The sequence below is a fragment of the Pavona decussata genome, unplaced genomic scaffold (assembly GCF_977016875.1).
Source record: "Pavona decussata unplaced genomic scaffold, jaPavDecu1.1 SCAFFOLD_254, whole genome shotgun sequence".
In the NCBI taxonomy this organism is placed as follows: Eukaryota; Metazoa; Cnidaria; class Anthozoa; order Scleractinia; family Agariciidae; genus Pavona; species Pavona decussata.
The window spans coordinates 692,501-715,133 of NW_028145657.1; the positions used below are offsets into that span (position 1 = coordinate 692,501).

Here is a 22,633-nt window from a genome sequence, read left to right on the forward strand (position 1 = left end):
GTTTGTGTGTTGGTGTTTTTTTTTTTTCACAGTTAACTAGTCCGAAAAAGCTGACTGACATATATAACTTAATAGAATTTCCTGGCTGAATTTGTGGTATTTTTGTTTCAGAAAATATCCATACCTGTTCCCATGAAAGGTATTTTCTGGTTTGACACCCACACCTCTATGGAAATTCAACACTATATCTTTAATATATCCACCTATGCGATGGCTGTTCCTTGGAGATTGAAAATTTTTAGATTTGAAACATAAATATTTTCTGAGTGCTTTTTGATGAATAGTACTTTAACTTTCACAGGTTGAGAGGGATGTACGGATAATGAAAGAGCTTGATCTCAATCTCATTTATGCATGTAGGTATATTATCACTGTATGCCAAGATAGCATGGAGGGGGGGGGGGGGATGGGGCAGAAAAATTTATCCCCCAGTGTTACTTCTAAAGTTTAAATTTGGAAAAAACTGAGACATTATTGGCAGAAAATTGTCCAGGTTGGAATTTGAAGGTAATTGATGACAGGAATTGTGTTGTTACAATTGGCATAAAAGTAATAACATTTTTTTTATTCAGCTGTCATTCAGCAGATTACTGTTGATGAAGCTGCAAGTATGGTTTAACTTTTGAGTGTCCACCTTCCTATTCAAATGGTAGTCAAAATGTTTCCTCTATTTCAGTGTATGGTTAAAGCCATAGAAGAAGTTTAACCTTTACTGAAAAAACTCAGTTGGGTAGAGGCCTGAATATTTAGTGTTAATAATTATTAGTGAGAATAGTGACAAGTAAATTTGCTTTTGAATAAATTATGTGGGTCTTCAATGCTCATCATCATCAACATCATCATCATCATCATCATCATCATCATCACTATCTGTATCATCAGTGATTACCACTATCACCACCACCATCATTATCATAATTATCATCATCTGCATCATCATCATCATCATCTTGTTGGTTGATTATGTCTAAGACGTTTCATTTTCAATAGTGAACACACATGTGCATGCTGATCATGTGACTGGAACTGGGATTCTTAAGAATCTCACAGGCTGTAAAAGCGTGATCGCCAAGATAAGTGGAGCTAAAGCTGATGTGTTTATAAAGGATGGAGATACGATTGACTTTGGAGAACAGGTTAGCAGTATTAAAATGAAAAACATGTTTTGTCTTTATAATTATTCCATCCCCAATCCCTGCAGTTGTACTTATTCTTCCCTTATAATTTTCATTTGGTGTTTTGACTTCAACAAACTCTTGCAGACTCCATATCAGCTAGCACACCCTTCAGTGAGCACTTTGCTTGTATCATTAAGTCCTGTTCCAACATATCCATGGTTATTGAGAAGGTTTGCTAGATGAAGGGAGACTACTGCCCCACAGTCCAAACCCTTTTCCTTTTATTTACCTGTCTTGACAGAAAACGTAACTCGTTCATATAGCTGTTCGAGGAAAGGCCCTATTTAATACCTCAATGACAGTTTTTCTTACCCTTTCCTACATGTATTCTTCAGGTCATGAACTTCCTACCCCTTTATGTACCTCCGGCCAGTAAAGGTACCCCTTTTGGGCGGAGGCTCTCCCTGCAGTCTGTTTTAGGGAGTACCCCCCCTCCCCCCAACTTACCTTAGGTTATTCTCTTACAACTTTTGGAGGCAGGATGCCAAAACAATTTGGACTGTTTTACTAGATTGGTAAATGATGTCAAACTGCTATATAACTGCTATGCAGAATCAAAAGGTGGCAGACAGTTAATTGCAGTAAACAGGCAAGGGCCATTTTGGAGTCCCCAAGTGAAATCTCCATAATTGTGTCTCTTCTCAATGTAAGAATGAAAATATAACCAACTAATAAAAATAGATTTTTCTATCTAGGCTCTTGAGGTGCGTTCAACTCCAGGACACACAAATGGTATGATTTGTTCAGATCGAGTCCTTTATTAAATATTTGAAGCAAATTATTAAATTCACTCAGCACATCAAGCTGCTATTTAAAGGAAAATTAGCCTAAAAAGTCATAAAATTATTAAAGCAAAGATAATTGTATGGCAAAGTGGCAACTACATAGCACCTGTGAGAAGTCAGTAAGATGTATTCAGACTCAAACTAACCTTATCTATGCAATATATGTGCTCTGTAGTTTAATGAGGTGCAACAATGTGGGGCAGTCAAGAGCCTCAATGTTAATGAGTTAGCATGGCTCGGGGGGGGGGGGTGCTCCCCTATATGAGCTATATAGGTATGTGGGGTGCCAAAGGGTATGGTTTTTGAGCCGTTTTGGTCTGAAATAGGGTATCTACTTTAACCATTTTTGGTCTAGAATTGTGAAAACGGGTATGGATAATAGAGACCAGCTCTTACAATGTGTATGAATTTTAGAGGAAAGGGTACCTAGCACAAAATTAAGTATTTTTGGCTCAAATAGGGTCAGGGTTTGGAGAACACACCTCCACCAAAACTTCTGTAGAGTACTCCTTTCCCTTCTCTAACCCATAGGGCTTGGCTTGACTCGGCTTATAACTATCATATATTTAAATAATTAATTTCTGGTTTCCAGGTTGTGTGACATATGTGGATCATGCCAGCAGAGTTGCATTCACTGGTGATGCGCTCCTTATAAGGGCATGTGGGCGAACAGACTTTCAAGAGGGTAAGGTGTAGCCATTTACTAAGTACTGACTTAAACCCTGTCCAGGAATGTTCATTCGCAGAATAGTGTGGAAATAAATTGTGTCTATTAGAGAAAAAAATTCGTTTTAAGTGTTTAACTTTTGCAGATATTGTTCTGTGGAATGCTGCCATTAGATCACCATGCAGCTGTGACGTTGTGTTGTCGTGTTCAACATGCATAAATGTTTGCTTTATGCATCCCTCAATAGGCCTTATCACGGTTTTCGACGCCATTTTGACGGGTAGGCAAACAGGCTTGAAATAACAGTGTTTGTATGGAAATCCAATGTCAAATAATTTTCATAAAACATCGCTTCTGAAAAATTCATGAATTGGAAACTTTTGGCACTAGGAAAAGGATTTTACTGAAGAGCAAAATTGGAGGGATGTAGCTGTGTCAGATAGCGTCCAGTCGCGTTTTGAACCACAGGTCACCAAAGCGTATGTGACACAGGTTACCATGCAAGCGTTATTTAAGAGTTTGTATAGAGTTAAAATTAAATCGAAATTTAGGCAACAATATTCCCACAAAACCCACAAAAAATATAATAAAATCTGAAAAAGCTTACCCGGTGTGTTTTGCTGTGTTTTCAATGCTTCTCAGTGCTTCTAAACGCTGTTTAGAGCAGTTTATCTCTCAGCAGCTGGTCCACGTGCATCACTGTATTAACATAATACAGTGATGCACGTGGACCAGCTGCTGAGAGATAAACCGCTCAAAACAGCGTTTGGAAGCACTGAAGAGCATTGAAAACACAGCAAAACACAGCGGGTAAGCTTTTTCAGACTTGAGTATATTTTTTGTGGGTTTTTTAGGGAAAATTGTTGTCTAAATTTCGATATAATTTTAACTCCATACAAACTCTTAAATCACGCTTGCATGGTAGCCTGTGTCACATACGCTTTGGTGACCTGTGTTTGAACTTTCCATACATTTCCCTGTATTTTTTCCCGCGAACTATTTTTAGTAGCAGTTCACGGCTGGTTCGCTATACAGACAAATGTATGGAAAGTTCAAAACACGACTGGACGCTTTCTGTCACAGCTACATCCCTCCAATTTTGTTCTAAAAATCCTTTTCCTAGTGTCAAAAGTTTCCAATTCAAGAATTTTCCAGAAGCGATGTTTCATGAAAATTATTTGACATCGGATTTCCATACAAACACTGTTATTTCAAGCCTGTTTGCCTACTCGTCAAAATGGCGTCGAAAACCGTGATAGGACCTATTCTAGTAGCACTTTCATTTCTTTTCAATGATAAGTTCGTCGGTAAGGAGGATAAACTCGTGATTACGTGAGACGGTAAGTCCACAGAATGAGCAGCCACCGGGACGGTAATGAGAAATAAGACTTATCTGAGACTTAATTTAGCCTGAATTAACTTTCATATTAGAATGAAGATAAGTCCAGAAAGCGGAAACTGAAATCAACTTTTTTTAGTTGTACCCCGGGGCATGTGAAGGCCTTAATTGTCTCGGCCGTAAGGCATTTGCCGGTTTGTTTTCGAAAAATCCTTATGCCCGGTAACTGTAACACAAAGCAAAACAAAAACATGTGGCAGAACACAACTATGTATTTCAACTATCCTCCATGGTGGGCGAGCACATGCTTTTCTCCGTCATGCGCACAACACTATAGGTACGCAATGCGTATACAATACCGGGGACTAAGCACTTGAATTTTTTTGGACAAACCATTTGGACTAATTTTAGTAAACGCGGTCCTCAATTAATGGACCGCGACGATAATTCTTGATTATTCGAGAATTTTACAATGCTTTACAATAGGCTTTGTTATTTTCAACTCCGTTCACCACTTCTCACGTCCTTCCGACATCTGTATGGTGTAAGGAAATGCACATTTTGTTGCTTCTTGTTTTTGCAGGAAATCCAGAAACACTGTACGAGTCAGTGAGAAGCAAGATCCTTTCCCTCCCTGAGGATTACACACTGTACCCAGCGCATGATTATAACGGTTTGTACATCTTTTTGATATTCCAGTTTTCAATTAAGTGTCCTAAATTAAACAAAAAACAAAGTATTCTCTCTAAGCAATCGCAGCAGATTCAAACACGACAGTGAAACAATCAACAATCGCCGCAAACACATGGAAAGGCAACAATCAGAAGACACGCAAACGACGCAATGAATCGATCGGAGCAAATGCATGTAAAGGCCATTCACCATTCACAGATTTGATTTTTGAACTGCAACTTCTTTTTTTCGCACTTCCCTGCAGCTTTTTTCTTTTTGCTTAAGGCTGCGACGTCAAATCGCACGTGCAGATCTGCAAGTTAGGTGCGAGTTCAGTACATCCCCTGAATTCGTCTTCAGCCGTCTCTCTTGTCTTTGAGAAGTATGAACTGGAACACCTATCCAAAAAAGTCGTTAGGAAATCACTTATGGCTTGCTGAAACTATTATCGTTTCTTAGGTGTGACTGTCACCACTGTTGCCGAGGAATTGAAGCATAATCCACGATTAACCAAATCAAGAGAAGAGTTTGTTGAAATCATGACAAAACTAGGGTTGGTGAAACCTAAGAAAATGGGTAAGATGTGACGTGTTCAATTCTTTGCTCACATATCTGCATGGCCGGATAGCTTTTTAGACTTTCTCAAAGTCCGTTTTCGTAGTGTCCAGTCAGGCGGTTCAACGTCGCTTGTTACTCGTTCGGCCCCGTAAGATTTCGCCCTAGATAGCTTTTCTCTTCAGAGTGTATTCTAGTTTCTAGAGTGCGACAAGTGCGGATTAGGGAACTTTAGCACAGACCTCTCTGAGCCACGGACGGCAACCGGAAATTGAAATTTCCCCTTTTTGGAGCGTTTTCACGCTATCGCGTTTGTAACGTCAAGCCACATTCATCAAAAAGAGCTTTTCCTGTCCCTGGTAAGGAGCAGAACCACGCTAAAAAAAGGAAACATTCGACTTTCGGTTGCCGTCCTTGGCTCACGAACGTCTGTTTTAGCTCCCAACCTCGTTCTCAGGAGACCCTGGAAATGAGGTTACCTCTCTGATGGTCAAGAGGTAGGTCGCTGAAGTTCTTCCCCGCCTGGTTCCCAGGCTCTAGCCCTTTTGCTCCTTGGCTTCCTTAGCTTCCTTCTCGACTATCAAAAAGTAGCTGCTTGTGGTCTTATTATTATAATTACTAAGTAAAGCCAAGACGCGGAACAGAATGCACGTATGAATAACGACAATTTTTAACACTGCTACCAAAATTCTGCTACTTGGACAATTATAAAGTCAATTAAATGAGAAAAGAAATTAAAATTAAAAATCAGTTAAAAGGTTGTCCGTTTAATGAACAATCGACCTTTTCCTATTGTATTCACAGATGAAGCTGTTCCATTAAATGTCATGTGTGGACCAAGCCAACTCGGCGAGTCGAAACAGAGGATGGATCAGTGAATCTACCTACCGAAAAAAGATGGCGAATGGTATAATTATTTGCGTACGAAAACCTTAAAACGCTCGTAAAAACGCATAGAAAACTTCCAAAAACTTCAAACCTAAAACATATGACACGATGTTGTTAGTACAGGGTCGAATTTCGCAAAAAAAAAAAATGGCTTTCTATGTGTCTATTGGCTGGGTTAGTTCTGCAAGGTATTGTGGTAAAATGTACCGCAGCCGCCATCTTTAGGTAGGATGGTTTGGGGAATAGTGCAGGGCTTTGATGAAAGGCTTTTCTCAAGGGGATAACAAGTGCTGCAAAGTACACTGGTGGAAAATGAGTAATCTTATCATTACCAAGCGTTTTAGCTGTAACGATCCGCAAACTAAATAAGTGTAGTCCTCACCGTTCCGACTGGAGGATAGGGTGTCTTCAGTGTTAACGACCCACTCCATACGTAACGATCTGCTAATAAGCCTATGCTTGTTCTCTTCATCACCTACAGTGGAATCGCGATGTAACGAACCTCTTAGTCTATCTTACGAAGTTTTCGGTAAAGCGAACGATATTCTTCAGTCCGGCCAAAGTTTCAGTAAAATGCATGGAACAGAAACTCGATAAAAGAAAACCCTCGCTATAACGAACACAAATGTAAGATCTACCCCGATATAACGAATAAATGTCGACTCGCGACAAAAGATGAATGGAACAACGTTTCGCCGTCCTCGTGCATGACAGCATCACGGTCAGTTCAAATGTCGCGAGGACGGCGAAACGTTGTTCCTTAGGTACTAATTTCGCTTGTTTTTATTTGAAAAGTTTCGCTAGTTTTTATTAAAAAGTAACATGTAACACTGAATATAGAATAAAAAGTATATTGAAAATAAAAACTGCATCAAGTAAGCAGAGTGGTCATTAATCCATACAAAACTGAAAGTTTCTAATCATTTTCCTTTTCAATCGGGCCGTCACCAGGCTTTTTTTTTACCTGCGCTTTGTGAACCGGGCGCTCTCACGTGCACACACACGATGCACAAGCATGCAATAGGCCATTTCCGAGTTGCTGTGAACCTCACTATGAAAGCGAGGTTAAGTGCAAAACTTTTCATATGACCATTAGTTTCGTTTGCATGTGAATGAAAACTAATAAAGCTTTGCACTTAGCCTCACTTTCATGATGAGGTTCAAAACAACTCGGAAATGGTCATTTCGGTTCAGGAAACCTCAATCGTCTCAGCAATTCGGACCGAATTGTGATAGAGAACTTGCGTTTTCTTTGCTGAAATGTCACCCCCATCTTTCGTTTAAGGGGTAAATAAATTGTGTTTGTTTACTAAGAGTCAAAAGCACGCAAAATGAAGCCAACAGCAAGGGTCAATTCAATAAAACTCTTATGCCTGGTAGTTAACATCAGATAGGACACGACCCTAAAAGCATGTGTATACGAGATTTGCTGTTGAATTGGTTTTGACTTAGCGTAAACAAATACCGGGAAATGGTCTTGGAAAACAAAATAATAATAATAATAATAATAATAATAATAATAATACTAATAATAACAACTTTATTTAAGTCTCAAATCTGGATAGCCGAGCACAAGTGCCCTACTAATTGGGGAGACTAACAAAAAATGTAAAGTAAAATCTATTCAACTAAGATTAAGTAAAGTTAAGAAAACCTATTAATTAGTTATCATTAATTAACACCTAAAAAAATATTTATTTGACAATTAACTAGATAGATGAACAGCAAGAACAACGCATACATCCGTCGTCCAACAGAGAGCTGACGTCAAACTTTCTTATGGCGATTTTTGGACTATAGCGATATTTGGACTGTTTTACTAAAAACAAGATCCTTATTTAGGCCCCAAATTATGGGGCAAACTATGAACGGCGGACAGATTAGTTAAATCGCTGGCCGTTTTCAAAAACACTATACGTAAGCACAATATCACTGTACTGTTAGACGATGGTTGCAAGGGCTGTGCACTTTGTAATTCATAAACATATTTCGAATCATTTCTTAATCGTAAATTTTATTATTTATTTTTATACAATGCCTTGTACATGATTTTTCTACGGTTATTGTTAACTAGTTGTGTTTTATTTGTGACCCCACATTACCCCCAAGGCCATAAGGTCTGACACTTTCATATTTAGTCTTGGATAGATAGATTGATTGATTGATTGATTGATTGATTGATTGATTGATTGATTGATTGATTGACGTTAAACAATGACGTATAGCTTTTAGTAATTTGTCGTAAGAAAGCACAACTTGCTTATAACAAATTGTAAATAATGTTTCAATTACAATTTTGTAGGAACAAGCGGAAAAAACTTTTTAGTTTACAAAAGTATTGGACATGATTGTCACCTATTCTTGCTGTTGGATTTTACGAAGTCAAATTTTTGCCGCTATTGTCATATCCTCCCATGCAGTCGTTTTTAGGGGACTCGTGTTACCTCATCCCCCTAAAAACGACTGCATGGGTGGCTACTATTGTCAAGAAGTAGACGCTCCTTTGTGTGAAAAATTGGGCACTATATGACGTCATAAAATCCAACATGGCGGAGTGTGGGAAAATTAAAATCAAAAATAGGTAACAATCAAATCCTGGTTTCTTTGACATTGAAATACGATTTTAACGTTTTCCAACGTAATTTGGAATTGGATCGTATCTCCAACAATCTTTCGTTTAAATCTTTTTCAAGAGTGGAAGTTTGCTTTAATATTTCCGATAGTAGACTTGTTTTCATGATCTTGTACATACATGTCCAAACAAGGCCACATTAAGTTCAGAATTTAGATCACTTAATCAACGGACCAGGAAATTAACGTTAAGTTTTGAAAGTCACGTTCCTGCAATGTAGCTTTAATTTGCTACAATAAGGTAACATAGACTTTCCTATAGTGGTTAAAAAGTACTTCTCAAACTCATTAATAATTCATCAAGAGAAAACAAAGAAAATCACCACCGTGACCGTGGTTTGGATATGTGATCCTAATTACCATTATACAATTTTGCTAACTTTAGCCTTGAATTTCTCCAAGAATTATTGATCATTTGAGAAGCCATATCAAACACTCGAAAGTGTGTTTCATCAGATATCCGAACACCTCGAAGTCGTTTAAAAAAACTCGGCTGCGCCTCGTTTTTTCAACCTACTTCTCAGTGTTTGGATATCTGATGAAACACACCTTCTCGTGTTTGATATATTACATAACATATTACTGATTACTGATATCACATCCTTCAAATGTGAAGGAAATCACTGCTTTCGGCTTCTTAGCACATTGCGCCGAATCTGATCATTCAGCAAATTAGCTCCCCACATCCATAGCCACTCAGGACAAAGTCCAACAAACCAGCCCTGAAAGAAGAATAAATACTTTCAGTATGAATACATATTCCTTAATCGAAAGCTAAACGTCTAACACGCTCAGATATTGTATTTTTTTTATTTTATTTTAGTTGGTCCATATGCTAAAACACGGACCGCTCAGGAGGGCAAATGAATTACAATGCTCTTTTTATCAAGGAGTTTCATCAAAAATGAAATATAATTTAATGATAATGAAGGCTAACCATTCAGCACAACTTGCTTATATCAATTTGCCGTTAAACTTCTGGAAATTATACTACTCATTTGCAGAATGATGACTTCTGGTTTCAGGATTGGAACCTTGCAGTTCTGACTGATCTGACTGATTCAAATTATGATTTGCAATTTATTCAGATGATCAACGACAGTCGTTCATGGGTACATGATATAGCGCCTTTCCTTTGACCTTGAAATAGTGTTTCCACAACAACAACAACAACAACAAAAACAACGCCTTGTTCGTTTCCCCCCAGAGAGCAACCTAATAGGCAGCAATGTTCGATTGGCCAATCGGATTGCTGAAAACTGGGTGACGTCAGACAGAAATCTCTATTAAAATTTTAAGAACGCTCTCGGCCATGGAAAGATCTCAACCAATCCGCAAAAGCCGCGTACTTTTATTTTTGTTCGCACAACCCAAAGAAACATTTTAGTCTCTTGTTCGTCTGTTGCTTTGGTTTTTCCCCCGCGTAACTACTTCAAGGTCAAACACGGAACATTTCTCTACCAAGGACAAATCTTTATATCACGGTACGAGTTCATCCTGGTTCCTTTTAAGGAAACAGCCCCTCACAATGCAGCACTTTTTCTTTACCAAACATTCTGAAAATCACCAACGGTGGTGACATTTTTAGATCAAGTAAAACTTCGAGCAGGTAGCCGGTACTTTCACGTCAATTTCTTCCATTTACTTTTGATTTATTTAGCGCCGGATAGTTTGACTCAATAAAGTAGCTGACAGTTAGTTGAGTACCTGAATCGCATGACTCCAGTAGCCTGTATTTCGACGCCAGACGCCGAGTGTTTGAAGAGCATTTTTCACGTATGTGTCTGGAGCTGGAACAGCGAGATTTGGCTTGGTGCCATACGTCATGGCTGTAGCTACATAAAATGGTCTCAAAGACTAAAAAGAAGGCAACAAATAAATTCATACACTCGTGTTCTAAGATGCGAAAAATCAAACAAACAAAACAATTTTGAAAAGGAAAACAGGAGACCAGTTTTCACAACAATAAATGTAAAAAGCGTTCAACTTCCAAAACCGGAGGTTTGAAGCGACGTTCCGTTCGGAACAAAAATCGGGCAAAATTTGCGTTTCGTGTATGAACAAAGGCCTATCTGGTATGGCTTCTTTGCCGGCATAACGGTGTCTGGTCTACTGTGAACACAGTTGTACAACAAAACAAATAAACCAAGAGAAAAAAAACAAACAAACACAGGAAAACAGGTAAGGGATAACTTGCAGCGCTCTTAGTACCACACCTGAACTACAACTCCATGAAAGGAATATTCATAAGCCAATGCACGAGAAAAACTGTCAACAAACTCCTTTAAAAAAAGAAAAGGAAAGAAGAACCGTGTAGATTAGTATATTAGATTGGGCGAGGCTTTAAAGGGGGAGGGGTGCTTTCCCCTGTATGCACTGAGCAAATTAAGGCCCGCTTTCGAAAATTTGGGTCTCATCGAAAAAAGATCACAAGTCAGTGTTCAGTTGATCCACGCGACCTAACTGACCGCAAGTTGAAAATGCACGTGACCGGTGACAAATCAATTTACCTGTCTAAACGAAAGCGATACAAGCAATAAAACCTTGTAGTGACCTGCAAACTCTTACTGTCACATGACCGGTCGTTTTCAAAAGTTTGTTTTTTGCGTCGGCCACATGGCTGTGTTTTCAAGAGTATGCATTTTCAAAGCTTGAATTCAGTGTTACGACGTCGACATGCAGTTTGCATTTGCGATGCGTATCCGTGTGAACGGATTATGAAAGCGCAACGACACGTTTGCGTTTCAAACGAAAACGCAGCATTACGGACAGTGCTTGACAAACAAACTGACCTTAGTGGCAGCATAGACTGTCATCTGAGGAGTCGGTAGCTCGCCAGCACTTGAAGACATGTTAATCACTGCACCACATTTCCTGCATAGAGATAGTCAACGAAAAGGAGCTACATATATCTGACTAAAATGTAAACTGTTTAAAGTAATATCTTGGTAGCGAATAAAACTTAAACAATGGTAAAAATTAAGCCTGACAGTACAACCTTAGAAATTGATGTCGCAGAAAGCATACAAATAAAAACCAAGTTGCGTACGCTCAGACACTATTTTTCAACATTTATAATGTTTTCTTTTACGAATCTCTACAATACCAAAGGTGGGGTCATTCCCTTGCTTCGCGCACGCAACCGATTACCCCCTCCCCCCTCCCCTTTCCGGCTAACACCTGCCACGCAGGATAATGTTATTGAGACATACATGTATTTGCGTTAACGTGGTTGTGACTACCATCTTAATTTGAAGTAAATTCGCCTTATTAGTAGTTATTTATTTATTTCTCCATATATTTTGTTAATAACGTATCAGCAACAGAGTGCTCGTGCATGTATACATATGTCTGTATGTACACAATGTCGTTATTGATGAAGCAAGTGTTTTTAGAATTACAGTAGCGACTAGGTCTGACTCCATGTTTCAAGCTAATACCTAATATACCTTTTGCACATCTGTGGTAAAACAATGCGTGTCATCTGAAATACAAAAATTTTGAACCAGTCAATTACCTAACATGACAATAAATTTGATGTCCTTCATAGTTGTTTTCTAAATTGCTGATCCAGGTACAGGTAGGTTTACAACTATGCTATAGTATATTCAATCACACTTTACTAATTCTTTCAGAAGCCCCAAGCACTTATATGTATACGAGCTGAAATCAATCAATTATTTATTCATCAGTAACGGTTTATCATTATCAGAGAGTAAAATTCCCAACTGTAACCCAGACCTCAGTACAATTCCTATCACTATGCATGTATTAACTCTACAAAAAGACAACCTAGAAAGTGAGGAAAAAACCAAACAAGAGTGTATGATAGAGGAGCATCTCCCCAGGGCCGGACTCCATTGTGAAATAGGCACAGATGTGGGTGCAGCTCAAGGTTCATTCTACTGAGACAGACAAATATCGATGTCTGATAATGTAATTTTTTAACAATGGTTGTGAAAAAAGTGTAAAAATTTTCATTCCTAATAGTAAAGTATGTTAACCTGTCTGTTTGTTCACATGCAACCTTTAATGACACTTTGATGTTAGCCGTCTGCCCTGAACACTCGAGGTGATACCAAAATCCATACATTATTTACACCCCTACAGAGATGACAAGCATCCCTGTACATTATACATGGGAATTCCCCTCCTGCTAAGCATCTCCATCATTGCACAAAATTTTTGGACTGACAGCTTATAAGGTGATATTTTTTCTTTCAGTAAATGTATTATCTGTGGTACAGTATTACAACATGTAAATTTCCTGTAAAAATAGATGAGTAACTAGGATTATACATCTAAAACAAAAACATTCTCTGGCTAAAAAGTTTTTAAAACATATAAGCTTTCGGCTACCAGACTGCAGTCTTTGAATGAGTAGACTGCAGCTTCAAAGGCTGCAGTCTGGTAGCCGAAAGCTTATGTTTTCAAAAGATTTTAAGATGTAAACTTACCATTTCTACTTACCATAACAACTGACATCATGTTGATATTTATCAGGTCAAAAAGTTTCTACCGTGAAAATGGAACACAAAATGTTAATGTTAACTCTGTTGTGCTTATTCATACATGTACGAGGGGCTTTTTGTATATTAGTCTTTGCGAAATGAAACTAACAGCCTTTTGGTTTAATATGTAAACTTGATGTCCACTTCATACTAATTGAAATGAAAGTCCATCAAACCAGTATCATTCATGTACTATACAAAATTTCTCTAACAGAAGCATTTTAAGACATGCAGGCCAGGCCCTCACCTTATCAGGAACATCAAGAAAATACTGTGGGTAGTCATACATGACACCGACATTGTTAACTGAAACAAAACAATAAGAAAAAGATATTATATACCGATAGCTAATTTATAATATTACAATAGTTTGGATGACTAAATAGGGTGATAGAACAAAGGCAACAAGAGACTGTGGAATATCAGAATAGCTAATTGTACATACATACCCAAAATACCAATTTCCAGCCCCTCTAGAGCATTAGAAATTCTAGGGTAAACATCCTGCAAACCAAAGTCTACTGAAATGATGCGTGTCTGGACTTTGTATTCCTTCTCTGCAGTTAAAGGAAAGCATCATTTATTATAATAAGTTCGAATTACTAACCTTGCACATTGGCAAATAATTTCATACACTAATGCTAAGACATGGATACTGAAAATAATACTCCATGCATTGATTAAATAATTTATTTTGCTGCTCACAGAACGAACCAATAATCTCTGCAACTTTTTCCAGCTTTTGCGATGATCTGCTCATAAGAACGACATTCATTCCACGTTTAGCCAACTGAAAGAAAGTAATTAAGCCATCACGATTAGAATTGAGATTTCAACTTCAGGAAATAAAAACTATTGGCACCAATTTCTAACTCCTTACAGACAATTGTTTATGGCACACTCTCATTTTAAAGCTAAACGGAGTTGATACCAATGATTTAAAACTAGTAGAAAAGTAATCATCAAGAAGGTAAATATTTAACACACATGATATTGAGAAAGGTACTTGGACTGCATGTTGACAGTCCTATGGCTACATCCAGAGAGAACTGATATTTACACATGTGGAGAGAAAAACCTCTGGGCAAGGATGAGATCTAGAGGATCCCAAAAATATGCCACAAAATCAGGATTAGAAAAAAGACAGACTGGTGGAGGGAATGGTCTGAACACCTGCACATCAAGCCTGCTTCCTGATGGCAACATTCTTCCTCAAAAACATTCTAAGGGCACAATCAATCAACCAATCAACTGGCATTCAATTGGCCACTTGACCAAACAAACCAACCTGAAACAATCATGTAGTCAGTCAGACAGTCAGTCAGTCAGTCAGTCAGGATCAATCAATCAATCAATCAATCAATTCTATAAACTAAACATAAAATAAATGTACACAAATTAAAGTAAAACAAAACAACTACAATTTACCAACATAAAGTGGTGAAGAATTAAAGTTAAAACCATCAGCCAGGTTAGGGTTATAATAAATTACATAATATACATAATCATGAGGTTCAGTGTTGAACATATTATTAATGATTCTGAACAATTTTAAAAGCTAGAATTTTATAAATTATTAATCAAAGTTGATCGAGATGTTGGCTTTTTAATACCTCACAGGCAAAAGCTTTTCCAATGCCCTCTGATGCCCCTGTAACAACTACAAATATACAGTAGACAGAGGAGTCAACAACATGCAATTATGCACTTCTTATATGACCGCTAGCAATACTACAGTAATATTTATTAATTGAAGACTTAGAGTATTGACTATTCCAAACACACTGTATCAAACCGAGTGAAAGCAATTAAAAGTGAAATTGTACAATGCTGGAAATAACACTCAGTCATTGGTCGTTATCAAACATTATACTTCTAACATTCTGTTGCAATCTTGGAAAACAACTAGTTGAGAAAAATGATGTAAACACCATCTGGAGAGTAGTAAACCTTCACTTCCCCCTCCCCCCCCCCCCCCTCCCTGTCATGCAATGTTTGCAGTCTCTTTTTCAGTGGTGGAACAACATTGATGAGGATCTCGAGGAGGGGGGGGAAGGGTGCTGAGTTGTTGATGTATCACTGTAGCATTAGAAGGGGTTTGGTTCTCAAAATGAACTCAGTAGGTTAACTTGGCCCTGGCAGGACACTACTATGCCAGCTAGTATACCCATCTTGCAGCAAAGGCACAAGACATCCTTTTGTTTGATGCCCAGCTGTGTTAAGGCTCCTAATCTGCCGGCAGCATGGGTAATAATAACCTGCTGGTCAGTTGTATCAATACATGTATATCCAGGCCTTGAAAGGACTTTCTCTGTCCAACCTGATGAACATTATGTCTATTGTCTTCATTTATTGAGTACTAAGTCTGACAGTGAAGTTGCAAAAGACTGAAAGTAGGAGCCAGCCTTTAATAAACAGGTTGAGAATGGCTTGGAACTGAACTGGTGTTGCTGTCTGGCTTCTTGCATTTTATTTAACAGAAATTGCCGCATAATAAAACACAATTATATAACAAAAACTGTACACTAACCAGCCCATCTGCTACCATACTTGATAGCAAAATCCTTTCTTCTTGATAATTGAGCTAACACATAAATCCTCACGCCATTTAGGAAGTTAAATACTAAACTGATTGACACTTTAGCTGCCCAAACAAGACCTGAAAAGCCACAAATAATATTCTTAAATGATAATAATATTTATAACAAAGCACGTGTAGCATTAGGTGGCATAAAACCTTCATGGTTTTGACTATATTAGAGGGATGACGCACATCTCTCTCAGCCAAGGAGTGTTTGCAGTCCCAGCCAACAGCAAGCAAGTGCATGGATAGTATGAGCATGCTGTAGTTATGGTATGAGCCAAGGCTTAGTGTCAAAATCTCTATAGTTTGCGACAAGCTAAGATCCAGCCTTACACCTAGAGTGCAAAATAAATTTTGCATTGGTTTCCTGTACAAACAGACATGCATGTTCTTGGAATAAAGAGTATGGGATGTGCAAGCAATGCAACATGAGACCAAGGAGAGGCCGGGACAGCGAGGCTTGTGCACAGAGAAAATTAAATTTATAATTTTGGCCTAGCACGTTTGCACTTTCAGCCATAATTTCATGTCTTCCTCATCGATTAAAGTGAAAAAGTAACTGTCTTGACTCAAGGGCTAGAACCCAAGCAAAAACTTTGCCGACCACCTTCATTAATCCCCAGGTGGGGTACTTGGGTATAAACGTGACAGGGGGTCCGACGGAGCTCAATATTTTGCACCCAAAAAAATATGTGGACCTTATATTGTGCACCCAAAAAAATACAAGACTGGAAATTATTTTAGACCCAAAAAAATACATGACTTTTATACCCTAAAAATGCAATCTTAAGAACAGCCTGAACTGCCTTTCGGATCTTGCAGGAACTTTGGCTTGAATTGCATAAGAACTATTAGCCTGGCAGAAATTCAAACCCAAAAAAATACGCGCAGATTTTTCAGACCCAAAAAAATACAGGAGTTGAAAATTTTTGACCCAAAAAAATACGTCAGACCCCCCCCCCCCCCCCTGTCACGTTTATACTCAAGTATCCCCCCTGGGCATTAATCCTCCAACCCCCCTCCCCCCACCCATGCCATCCGGCCCACAGTCATGCATCCAAGGGGTCATCCAAGCATTATCATTCTTTTTTTTCAAATTAGAAAACAAAAAAATCTAAAGAAAAAAATTATCACCCTGAAATAGCCCCTACACGTCCTTTCCTCGCACCTGAATACTTTATTTATTTAATCAAGAGCAAACCAGCTGGCAGTTGGGGTATCAGAAGTTTCTCTCAAACTGCATTTTTGTCCATCATTCGCAGTATAAAAACTCTGGCACAAAGTCGACGTGCAACGAGTTTAGCTTAACCATTCGGCCTTACCTATAATGGCTAATCCATTCTTGAGGCCTGATTTATCAAGGGACGATAAAAGCCCAGAGATTGAGATTTCTGTCAACTGCGGCCGAGTGTGTGCCGCCATTTTGAATTCCGGGACAGCTCGGGTGGGCTCTGGGGCTCTGGGTAAGATTTCCGGCAGCGCGGGTAAATCCTGAGGTTCCGGCAAAGGCCGAAGTTCAATGGCTCCAGAAAGGTAAGGGAGGGGAGTGTAGCGGTAATCATGTTAAGGGAAGCTCTTAACACTTTAATTAGCGTTAAAAACTATTTTTAACAGATTAAATATGATGAAAATGATCATTATCAGTTAATAAAAATATTTAAAGGTAAGTTCTTAATTTCTTTTTACTTTTTTATTTACATCTATTACCTTTACCTCAGCCGACAAGGGAGGGGATTGCTTTTGCCACCTTGTGACAGGATAGAAATTGATACTGTCACTGTCACTGAGGAGGGTAGCGAAAACAGGATACCGTGGCAGCGACAAATACGTGTACGTGTAATTTCTAGACTCCCAGTATTTTCCGTGAACAGAAGCAACTTTAGGACGATTCGGACAGTTCGAGCTTTGCCGGCCAAAATGGCTGGATTATCTTCTTCGACGGTTCAAAGAGGGGGTACACCTTCGCGTCAGCAAGCAAGCTCAGACGAAATGGCAGAGATTCTCCGCGCCTGGGACGACGAAGACGATGAAATGGTGGAGTTTATCCAGAATTCGAAAGCTGATGGCCAGCATCTGTCGAGGAATGCCAACGGCCTTACGGCTGGTTCTTGGGTTGGCACGAGTAGAGTTCTGGCTACGTATTCACCTTCCTCCGTGAGATCTGCCAAGACAATTTGCCTGTTTATTTCTTTCTTTGGCTTGGTAAGTTCAAAGAAGAATTGTTCACGCACTCTTTAGAATGATTTTGATGACTTGCTGGCGTCATAACTTAAATTCATTACAATCCTTAAGGACATGAAAATCAAACTTGTTTTCATATCGAAATTGAAATACACCGCCACCATTTTAGTCCCAATCTCAAAGGGCAAATTCTCCCAAGTAATTGTTACACATTTCCCATCCCCAATGCTACATTTGAGAATTTTGATGCTAATTCTTACTGTAGATACTGCATTTCAACTGGTGGCTTTCTATGTTTTGATCAAAAGTGGCATTCCCTTGGGGGAATTGAACTGAGATTGTCACAACCTTGTACAATTTTTTTTTTACCATTTCTTGCATAGTTTCATTTTCAGACGTCTCCCTGCCCTCTCCCCTTCAAGCAGTGTTGCAGTGGCTAATGTTTCTTGCAATATTTGTCCAACAATAGCTAAAAAATAGTGCATTCCCATGTTGCATTTGGCAACCCACAGGTTACACAATACTTACAAATAACACGTTGCAAAAACTAAAGCCGCCGTTACACATTGAAACCTTTAGCTGAAGCTTGTGAGCAACGGCGCTGCGAAATAAGTTTCAGCAGGCGTTGCACCGTGTAACATGGTCGGTTTCATGAAACTTTTTCGAACTTCCATTGCGAGACAAGTTTCACGAAAAGTAGAACGGCCTTCTACTTCTGCAACGGTTTGCAATGGTCGCAGTGGTGAAAAAACAAGAGTTTCACCGTGTAACACCACTTCATGAAACTAGTCTTGTTCGCCGTTGCACACAAGTTTCAGCTAAAAGTTTCAACGTGTGACAGCGGCTTAAAAGTTAGTGCAAATAAGACTGTGTGTCATCAGGTATTATGTAACCTTCTTCTTACAACTTGTTAATCAGAGATGCCAACCTCTGGTGATCTAAAATCTGGAGATTTTTTCTTTTTGTGCCTCCCCTCTATCATCAATCCACTGCTTCCCCCAAATTATCTAATCAAACCACTCATTCCCCCCAACAAAGTTGTTACCTCAGCTTTCCCACACAATTGTACTGTAACAAAAGAGATTGAAGGCAGTAACATCAAGCATGTGACTGACTGGCATGTGACAGCTTATATAACAGTACAACAATATAATTTATTATCAATCCTTTGCAAAGTTGATTTCTGGACAAGAGCCAAGACTTCTTTACCTTTCACAAGACAGTGAGATGGCTTTGCACAATTGAGACTAAGAGCAAGGCAAAAAATTGCATGGTGGAAAGGGATTAGAAATCAGGAGATACATGTATGCATACATGTATGATACATGATGATACTACCTTTGTTGCATTGGCGATTCAATCGACATACTAATTTCTGAACTTAACAGAGCTTTGGAAGAGCTTCTATACTGGTGCAAAACAAACTCCCTTGTGCCTCATCCAAAGAAATACGAAGCAATGATCCTCCATCGTGGAAGATTCACTTGCCCATTGAAAGAGTTAACGTTGGCCCAGCACACCATCAAATGGGTTACACATTCTCGTCTATTAGGCGTATTGATAGATGATCAAGTAAACTGGTCTAAACATGTTAGTGTTGTTAAAAAAGGCTTTGTTGATAAGTTAAACTTGTTAAAACGTAGCAAATTTCTTCCAAAGAATATGTTATTAGACTTGTATTTTAGAGTTATTATGCTGTCGATTGTATATGGTATATCAGTATGGGGAGGCCTCACAAATAAGGAAGGTTTTAAGGCATTAGAAGCACTGCATTGTAGAGCTGCGAGAATTATCTTTGAGCTACCTTAGGAGATATCTAATGCAGATGTTATGAAAAAGGCTAATTGGTCTTCTTTAGCCTTTATGTATAAAATTAGCTTAGCTAAACTTATAAAATCCACAATAACCTGACTCCAGATGCTATGTGAGCTATTTAATTAAGAACAATGATAACATCAAGCAATATCAACTTAGGAAGAAACTGAAAATTGATGTCCCTCCTTTTAACACCAACTACATGAGGAACTCTGTAGCTCGTAGAGGAGCAATAGTTTGGAACACGTTGGTTCCTCAACTCAATGAAGATATAGAAAATGTTAAGAAATATGCGATTATGACAAGACAGTCAAAGACTCTGCTACACCTAGATTTCGACTGTATCTCCCCTCAAATATTAACCAGAAGGGAGGAAGATTTTAAGTATAATTTTATTAGTGTTAATAATTAGTCGATACTAGAGTACCACCTTGTACTTTAGAATTTTAAGCTTTTATCATTTTAGACTTGTATGTAGTAAGTAGCTATATGATTTAAGCTGGTGTATATCCTATTTATTTTCTAATTCATTAGTTATCTTATTTAATTATTTAGACATGACCCCACAAGCGAAGCGTCGCTTTAATACTTATCGTGTATAAATAAAGATTATTGATTGATTGATTGATTGACTGATTGATGTATAAGCAATTTCATTTTTTTTTCCAGGGAGCATCTGTGGCAATCCTAGGGCCCACCTTACTTGAGCTGGCCTGCCACACTAACACCAAACTGGAGCATATGTCGTTTGTGTTCACATCTCGTTCTGTTGGTTACCTCATTGGAAGTATCATTGGTGGTTGGTTATTTGACAAGTACAATGGTCATGTTGTATTGTCAGTATCATGCATGTGGGCCACACTTATGATGCTGGTATTGCCGTATGTTACATCTGTTTATGGACTGGTTATTGTTACTGCGCTGTTAGGCTTAGGCACCGGATCACTTGACACAGGTAGGAGAATTCTCTTCAAACAAAACATGAAAACAAAAATGGATTGCTAGTGTGAGAGGCCATGTACTTTAATTATAGAGTAAGAATTAAGCTGATGAAGCCAAAACAATTAACCCCAGCTGTGCTAGCGCTTTCAGGATCAAACATTATTCTACACTGCGATAATTATTATATGCCTTGGTTGAAATTAGATAAATAGATCCAAACAGAAGCTGTTTAGCAGTGCTAACATGGTGTGCTCTCTGTCATGCAATATCATTATGTAAATTAAAATTTGGGTGTTGGTTTTGTTTGTTACAGGTGGAAATGTACTCCTGCTTAACACCTGGGGCAAAAAGTCACGACCATATCTGCAAGCTCTTCATTTCCTGTTTGCCTTGGGTGCTTTTGTAGCACCACTTACTGTACAACCATTCCTTAGCGACAGCTACTCACCATCTAACTGTACTGATCCTAGCTTTCAGAATAACATCACCAATGGTCCAAACAGCACTGTTCACAGTACCCAATACACAAAACATACCAGTAACACCACCAGTGGGGATACCATGCCTGTAACTTGGGCCTATTGGATTAGTTCAATTCCTCTTGCCGCCACTGGCATAGGATTCCTAGTCTTTGTATTCATCAAAGCATGTAGTCTGCAGAACACTGAAACCCAGAAGGAGGAAGGTCCAAAGACCAAACAAGGTAGCTTGATGTACAGGATCATCGTTCTGTTTCTTTTCTCTGTATTCCTGCTGCTTTATGTGGGTCTAGAGGTGGCCTATGGGGGATACATCTTTACTTTTGGTAGAACAACTAGGAAAGCGATGAGCGAGGACAGTGCAGCATTCTTAACTTCTGCATTCTGGGGCAGCTTTGCATTAGCGCGGTTAGCATCTGTACCCATATCAAGGTACCTTAGACCATCAAAGATGCTGTGGATGGACATGGCTGGCTGCTTGTTAGGATCAGTAGTACTATTGTCGCAGTTAAAAGATGGTGACTGCAGAGCATCTGACATGACAAAGCTGTGGGTTGGAACTGTTCTTTTAGGCATCTCAATGGCATCAGTCTTTCCATCTACAGTTAGCTGGGCAGAGTACTTTGTAACAGTGTCTGGAAGGACAGCTTCTATTCTACTAGTAGCTTCAAGCTTTGGGGAGATGCTTATTCCTCTTGCAGTGGGGAACACGATAGGAAACACAATAGGACCATGCTCGTTAATGGCTTGTGCTTTTGTAATCAGTGTCTTAGTGTTGGTGACATTTCTGTGCATACTGGCTACTGGGCGATACTTCAAGCGCAACAGTACCTTTGCTGGAATGCTTTACCAGCGCAGCCAGAGGCAAGAAGAAGAGCGAGGGGCTCGTCAAACTGATGAAGTCCTTGATCTTTTGGAACAGAACAATGAATTGTTTAATAATGGTGATCGAGAAATGACACTTTAAATACCTGAATTATTTTATAGGTGTACGATTGAAATGATTTGTATGGTTTTTAAATTTGAATGCTGTGCTGTTGGTTTTTGTTTTTCTTCTTTTTTCGAGAAAAACAACCATTTTTTTGTAGTCGACATTGATTGCATTATTGCTCGTGTAAAGACAAAGTTTTGGCACCATTGAAGGAGAGATTTAACAGCACTTTCCACTGGTCATTCACTTCAATCTTCCACTCATTATACATACATAAACCTGCATTTCTATTCATGATGTAAAAAAATGGTTTTTCTACAAAAAAATTGGAAAGAAAGAACATCTTGGAAAGGAAAATAAAGAGTAAAAAGAAAAAGAGAAATATCTTAATTAAATAACTACAGCAGAACCTGGTTAACATGGACATCAAAGAGACACACAACAGTGTCCATATTATCTGGGTGTCCACAGTAAG

General features: G+C 38.7%; 3 protein-coding genes across 4 annotated transcripts in view; 2 read left to right on the forward strand and 1 right to left on the reverse strand.

The window, feature by feature from the left end:
- The window catches only part of LOC146456442 (persulfide dioxygenase ETHE1, mitochondrial-like), an 8,618-nt gene extending 1,654 nt beyond the window's left edge, over window positions 1–6,964 (forward strand). Inside the window, exons 3-9 of one of the 2 annotated variants that reach the window (XM_085092838.1) lie at window positions 302–356; window positions 991–1,136; window positions 1,874–1,910; window positions 2,556–2,648; window positions 4,553–4,642; window positions 5,101–5,217; window positions 6,001–6,964. In XM_085092838.1, coding sequence (XP_084948964.1) covers window positions 302–356; window positions 991–1,136; window positions 1,874–1,910; window positions 2,556–2,648; window positions 4,553–4,642; window positions 5,101–5,217; window positions 6,001–6,074 — 612 coding nt within the window. In that variant the 3' untranslated portion in view covers window positions 6,075–6,964. The remainder of the gene's footprint in view (window positions 1–301; window positions 357–990; window positions 1,137–1,873; window positions 1,911–2,555; window positions 2,649–4,552; window positions 4,643–5,100; window positions 5,218–6,000) is intronic. The other variant, XM_085092839.1, reaches the window with a different exon arrangement.
- A 1,116-nt stretch (window positions 6,965–8,080) lies between these two features.
- On the reverse strand, window positions 8,081–17,283 carry LOC146456443 (very-long-chain 3-oxoacyl-CoA reductase-B-like). The gene is made up of 12 exons (XM_085092837.1): window positions 17,133–17,283; window positions 15,757–15,885; window positions 14,840–14,886; window positions 13,941–14,016; window positions 13,676–13,783; window positions 13,474–13,532; window positions 13,186–13,230; window positions 12,165–12,199; window positions 11,508–11,589; window positions 10,932–10,997; window positions 10,423–10,572; window positions 8,081–9,437 (listed from the first exon to the last, which is right to left on the reverse strand). Exons 1-12 carry the CDS (start codon window positions 17,230–17,232, stop codon window positions 9,336–9,338), a joined length of 999 nt encoding a protein of 332 aa, XP_084948963.1. The 5' UTR covers window positions 17,233–17,283; the 3' UTR covers window positions 8,081–9,335.
- A 275-nt stretch (window positions 17,284–17,558) lies between these two features.
- On the forward strand, window positions 17,559–22,540 carry LOC146456444 (sodium-dependent glucose transporter 1A-like). The gene is made up of 3 exons (XM_085092835.1): window positions 17,559–18,012; window positions 20,476–20,761; window positions 21,062–22,540. Exons 1-3 carry the CDS (start codon window positions 17,728–17,730, stop codon window positions 22,192–22,194), a joined length of 1,704 nt encoding a protein of 567 aa, XP_084948961.1. The 5' UTR covers window positions 17,559–17,727; the 3' UTR covers window positions 22,195–22,540.
- Window positions 22,541–22,633: the final 93 nt, after the last annotated feature.